General features: G+C 41.8%; 1 protein-coding gene across 1 annotated transcript in view; it reads left to right on the top strand.

Annotated features, from left to right (window-relative positions):
* The first annotated feature begins 5,871 nt into the window (after positions 1 to 5,871).
* The window catches only part of LOC108360975 (putative nuclease HARBI1), a 7,383-nt gene continuing 6,896 nt past the window's right edge, over positions 5,872 to 6,358 (top strand). Inside the window, exon 1 of the mRNA XM_017613484.1 lies at positions 5,872 to 6,076. Coding sequence (XP_017468973.1) covers positions 5,872 to 6,076 — 205 coding nt within the window. The remainder of the gene's footprint in view (positions 6,077 to 6,358) is intronic.

The raw sequence follows: 6,358 nt of genomic DNA, 5'->3' as shown, positions 1-6,358 counted from the left end.
GTTGGTAATGAGTTGGCTGTCCCTAGACACAATGTTGCGATAATGCATGGCAGACCGAAAACCATGTACTTTACGCTTTGAATTTACGAAACCATAAAATGATTTATGATTGCTAATTAAATTCTTCTTAATTTTACATAAATATGAATTATAACATTTCTTATTTAATGGAATGTTGCTATGCCGCAAAACTGAGTACTTTACGTAATCACTGTGTAAGCCCGTTCTTTTATACAGTTTAAAAGAATGTGACTTTATTTTTTAAATGTTTTTTTCGTACATAGGTGCTCGTGATTTATTGAAACATATGCGCGCTGCTGGGTTCCTTTATGGTAAAGCGCCCCAACTCCAAAATGCAACGTTTTGAGGCCCCAGTATTGCCCCTGCCTGGCGAGAACCTACGAATTCATTTTTTGATGCTTTACTATATGCCACGTTTAAATTCCTCGTTCATTATAAGCATTTTCTTTAGTTATCATTTATGTTTAATTATTTTTACTTCCATTTATTTCGAGTGTATTTTCATACATACATACATACATCTCTAACCAAATCCATAAGTACATACATACATACATATGTACACAATATCGGCGGCGTTCGGCGCCTAAGGAGTTTTGTACAAAATTTTTATGATGTATGTATGTACATTGAATACATCGTTTGAAGGAACTAAATACTACTCGTATAAAAACACAATTTTACGAAATGAAAATTACATTTTGTTCAAACATCTTTGAACATGAGTACATATCTGCCAGGGTAATAAAATTTAACATAAAAAATACGTGCATATGTATGTACCTACTTAGACAATAACATATACTCATCCATATGAACATGTATTTAGAAAAGGATCGTTTTGTCTGCACATGCAATGCAAGAAACAAAACATACTTATTTACATACAGAAAATATTTACGTATATGTATACAGTCCACTACTCTGTCAAATGTATGATAAGCAAAGCAATCGAAATTCTCTGCGATCTTGTTGCCTGAGTACGAAGATTGCTGCTTATCATAACATAAATTTAAAATCACACAAATTGTAATACATACTGAAATAAGAGATCAATGGGTTTATCTCTTGCATACAAATATATATACACACATATCTATGCATGCATTAGAAAATGCATTAGATAATAGGCTTTGCATGTATATAGCCGATGCACATGCAAGCAATAAAAATATAATTAGAAGACCAAGGCATTGGTTGGTAATCTTATGTAAATATACATACGTACATGCACATGTACATATACACACACATACATATGTAATTAGTTAAGGAAATAGAGTTAGAAAATTGTATATAAAAGAAAAATGTTGAATAAATTATTCAGATTCGTAAAGACTCTCAATAACACGCTTCTTTTCTTTCTTTTATATTTTATGCTTTACTTCCCCCACCAGAGGTAAGGGGTAAAGCATCTAACTATCTGTCTTCTTCTTTCTTTATTAAGGTTTTACTTCCCCCCACCAGCGGTAAGGGGTAAAATTATTAATATTGAAAGTACTAACCTCTTATTTTATTAAACTCTACTTCCCCCCACCAGTGGTAAGGGGTAGAGAATTTTAAAATAAGAGTATTTGTAGTTCGCGCATTGCTGAGCGTTACTTGTTACCCCCCACCCGAGGTAAGGAACAAGTGACTCAGCTCTGCTACGAACATTTGGTCCATACGAGCCTAAAAAATTGAGCTCAATCGAAAGTATTGTAAGCCTCTAAAGAAAAAAGAGCATTACCAAGCAAAATAAATGTATGTAAGCCGTCCAAGCAAGAGACTTGACGCATTATGAAAAGAAGCCCTATTTATATAGGCTCAACAAACAAAGCCCTGTATTTGTACAGGCAAAACAAAAAAGCCCTGTAATTGTATAGGCAAAATAAAAAAGCCCTATAAATTGTATAGGCACACTTAAATTAAAGAAGCCCTATCAATTGTATAGGCATATCAGATTTGTGAGTCGTTAAAGCACGAGACTTTACGCATAATCTATTTATTGTATCCAAAAGAACAAACAACGGCTGTGAGTCGAGGCACAGCAAGGTCAACAAGGCGACCAAACCAATTTCCTCCAACGGTTCTTTTGGAGAAGAAAAAACAGTATTCAATTAATTAAATCCAGTAATAAAAAATAATAATATGGCAGAATCTGGTGAAGCTGGAAAAGCCAAAAGTCTGGAAAGGAAAATCCAGACACAAATAGATCGATTTTGGAAATTGGCAAAATGGGCCAGAGAGGAAATTTCCGATGAAAAACCAGGAGTATTTCTGAAAATCCTGGAAAAGATCGTATGAGTCAATCAATGAACTCTTTAGTAGCTATAGCAAAATGAGGTTTGACATAATTAAAGATTTTTTTCGAAAGTCATCCTAAGCGTTTTGCTTACGAGGAAGAAATGCGAATAATTAAGAACTTAGCTCAAGAAATTAATAACAAAAACCTAGAGGTGACAGTCTCCACTTCTAATTTAAAAATAGAGCGGATGCCAAAGAAGAATGGGTCTTGCCACAAAGTAGTGCATCGTACACCAACAGAAAAAGTGTCAGAGTAGCTGACACAGTGAAAATGCGTACAGATACCATACAAGAATTTGTTTGTCCCCCGGCAGGCCCACATTTTAGCAAAATGTGCGACGAAATGGTGATGGCCGCTGCCGAAAAAACGATGGTAAAAGCGGAAAACCAAGAAGAAGAACCCGTGAACGAAGACGTAACACCTGAAGTTGCGGAAGAATGTTTAGTGAAGCGAATGCCCAGTGTAGAACTTTCAACACATCAGGCGGACTCTAAGAGCTCTGCTAAAGTTGATGGCGACACTGCTGCTACTAATAATTCGGATACATTTACTGTTATACGAAAGGTAAATCGTGTCATCACTGAATTGCTGCATCCAGATTACAACAATGATACCAGCCATTTGGAGAAACTAAACGCGCATTCTCGTGCAAGTTTTGAGGAGTCATATACCACAGAAACCGAAACGGCAACCACAATAAGTTGGGAGCATAAAAAGCCAAAAGAGCAAGGCGAGTTTCCCGAGATTTGGCGAAAGAGGAAGAAATTAACACGTCAAAGGTGGAGGAACTCCTGGGTGTCAATTGGACTGGATTTCCTGGCCACAAGAAATATAAAATAAATATTTTGAAGGTAAAAAAATAAATTTAATTAAAAAAAAAAGCATTCACACTTTTTAGCCCTTGGCAGTATGTTCAAATATCTTTGAACATGGGTATATCTGCCTAAGTAAGATAATAAATGTAGGTAGTAAAAACATTTAAAAATATATGTATACACAGTACACAAATAATCACTTTTTTGTCCTCGGCAATATGTTCAAACACCTTTGAACATGAGTACATATCTGCCAGGGTAATAAAATTTAACATAAAAATAACGTGCATATGTGTGTACCTACTTAGACAATAACATATACTCATCCATATGAACATGTATTTAGAAAAGGATCGTTTTGTCTGCACATGCAATGCAAGAAACAAAACATACTTATTTACATACAGAAAATATTTACGTATATGTATACAGTCCACTACTCTGTCAAATGTATGATAAGCAAAGCAATCGAAATTCTCTGTGATCTTGTTGCCTGAGTACGAAGATTGCTGCTTATCATAACATAAATTTAAAATCACATAAATTGTAATACATACTGAAATAAGAGATCAATGCGTTTATCTCTTGCATACAAATATATATACACACATACCTATGCCCGGGTGGGGACTTTGATTCCCAGTGGGAACGGTCACCATAGCTGGGCTCTAAGCTACCGGGGGGGTCGGCAGGTCGCGGATAGCCGGACGGCCTGTAGTAGCAGGTTAGTTGCGAAATAAGGTTAAACGAATAAGCAATCCCCGACGATGAGCAGCAGGAATAGAGGACGCGGTATAAAAGCCAGCAAGTCTGATGAAATTCCTGTGATAGTGGCGAGTGGACACCGCCTCTTTGAAATATGTGTCCCCCTCATCATACATATGATGAGTTACAAAAAAAAAAACCCAGGCGCGACGGCTTCCATATTGGACGGCTTCCTGCTCAGCGTTTGTTCACCATGTTAGGTGCGGCTGATACAACAATCCAGACCGGTACGCGCTGCGGCGCACTGGGAGTCCTTCGAAATCCCTACAGCGATTTCTCCGCTGGCGGGGTAGTGACGGTGATGTGAGCGTGCTCTGCCGAGGTGTCAGCCGCGGTGCGTATCAGTAACCAGCCACTTCGGTCCCTGGTCAGGGAGTGTGCATTGGACGCAGGTGTAGTAGACCGCGTTGCCCCGGGCGAGCGCCGGTCCGTCCGTGTTTTCCGGGACCGGTAAAGCGAAGGACAGGCCTCAAGGAACTGGGGTAGGGGCATAGTCCCCGAGGGTATACCCGTTCCTGTCTATTTCGGCCCGCCCCCCTGCACACGATGCGCTGGCAAAAACAAAAGAATGGATTCCAAAATGAGAAAAAACAACAACAACAACAACAATGTAAACGAAGCCAGCAGCGGCGCGAAAAACCTGGACGGCAGGGGCTGCAAGGTGCTTGGGGCAGACCCGTCCCAGGGAACACCGACTGCAGAAACTGACCCGTTCAAGCGTGCGTCAAGACTAGTTCGGTCGCCTGTAAAGGCGCTTAGCGTGGAGAAGCCGGTACGAACGAGATCGTCGCCACCAGCACTACAAGACAGCGAGCCTCAAATGAAGGGAGCCAAACAGAACGGAGACTACATGTCGGAGCTCGGAGATGCTATTAAGAGGCTGACGGAGGCAATGTGCCCGCCACAACGCTCAATAAACAATAGCATGCGAGAGATACTCAGCTCACTAACAAAGCTGCATGCGAGTGTCCTGGAGGAGTACTCCAGAATAAAGGCAAGCAGACGGAGTATTTTCAACATACCGGTGACTGCTGAAACCCCGAAAAGGCCCCGAGATGAAAGCCAACTAAAGCGTAGGACGCCACCCAAGAAAAACAAAACCACGCAGGAGGAGGTGACCACCAACCCTGCAACCAAACAGAGTAAGGTGGCGCCAAACGAAAATTCCGGCAAGATTAAGGAGAAGGAGGTGGAGAAAGAAGGAAAATGGGTAGAGGTCCAACGCAGGTCACATGGCAAAAAGAAGATGGCATACAAACCACCACCACGGCCAGATGCCATCATTATAGCTCGGACGGGAGATATGACCTACAGCGACATACTAAGGACCGTAAAAAAGGAAGAGGCGCTGCAGAAACTCGGCGAGAGCGTATCACGCATCAGAAAGACGGTCAAGGGTGAAATACTGCTGCAGCTTAAGGAGACGCAAATGAAGGACACGGGCGAACTCAAGAGCGAAATAGGTAGGCTTCTAGGGGACCAGGCACAGATCAGAGCCCTAACCCACGAGACGATGGTAGAAATCCGTGACCTGGACGAGATTACCACCAAGGAGAAATTGCCGAGGCCATCCGCAACCAGATAAAGGAGCTAAACCACCTTAACGAGAATGCGATAAAAAGCATCAGGGCGGCTTATGCGGGCACACAAACCGCGGTGGTAAATCTCCCAGCGCAGGAGGCAAGATTACTTCTTGACGCGCAGAAAATAAAGATAGGATGGGTTGTGTGCAGAGTAAGGGAGAAACCGAACCCCAAAAAATGCTTCAGGTGCCTGGAATATGGCCATATAGCGAGAGACTGCAAAAACGCGGAAGACAGAAGTCAATGCTGCCTAAAATGTGGAGAAAATGGACACTGCGAAAGCCTGCGACAAAAAGCCACACTGCAGAGCATGCAAAAACCAGGGAAGAAAGAACACCGAGCACCAGATAGGTAGTTGGAGGTGTCCGCTATACCAGGAGGCGTGCAAGAAATCAAGAAAATGAGAGTCATGCAGTTGAATCTCAACCACTGCGAAGCAGCGCAAGAGCTGCTCAGGCAAACGGTGTACGAGGAGAAGGTGGACATAGCAATAATCAGCGAGCAGTATAAAAATATAGACAGTGGAGCATGGATATCGGACCTCACAGGCAAAGCTGCAATATGGACATGCGGAGGAAAAGCTTTCCAAGAAAAGCCGCTGCTTGGTAAAAGCTACTACACACGAGCGAAGGTAGACGGTTTTAACTTTTATAGCTGCTACATACCACCAAGTATCCCACAAAATGAATACGAGAACATCCTAGACAGTTTGGTTCAAGAAGTCCGGACCACCACAATGAACGTTATAGCAGGGGACTTCAATGCATGGGCAGTGGAATGGGGTAGCGTCCACACAAACAGGCGGGGAGATGCACTACTAAAGGCGTTTTCGGTACTTGATGCGGTGCTTCTGAATTCGGGGAACAAAAATACCTTTGAGAAGAATG

The sequence above is a fragment of the Rhagoletis zephyria genome, unplaced genomic scaffold (genome assembly GCF_001687245.7).
Source record: "Rhagoletis zephyria isolate East Lansing unplaced genomic scaffold, Rhagoletis_zephyria_1.1 Rzeph_scaffold_00670, whole genome shotgun sequence".
In the NCBI taxonomy this organism is placed as follows: domain Eukaryota; kingdom Metazoa; phylum Arthropoda; class Insecta; order Diptera; family Tephritidae; genus Rhagoletis; species Rhagoletis zephyria.
This window is presented reverse-complemented; position numbering and strand designations above follow the sequence as displayed.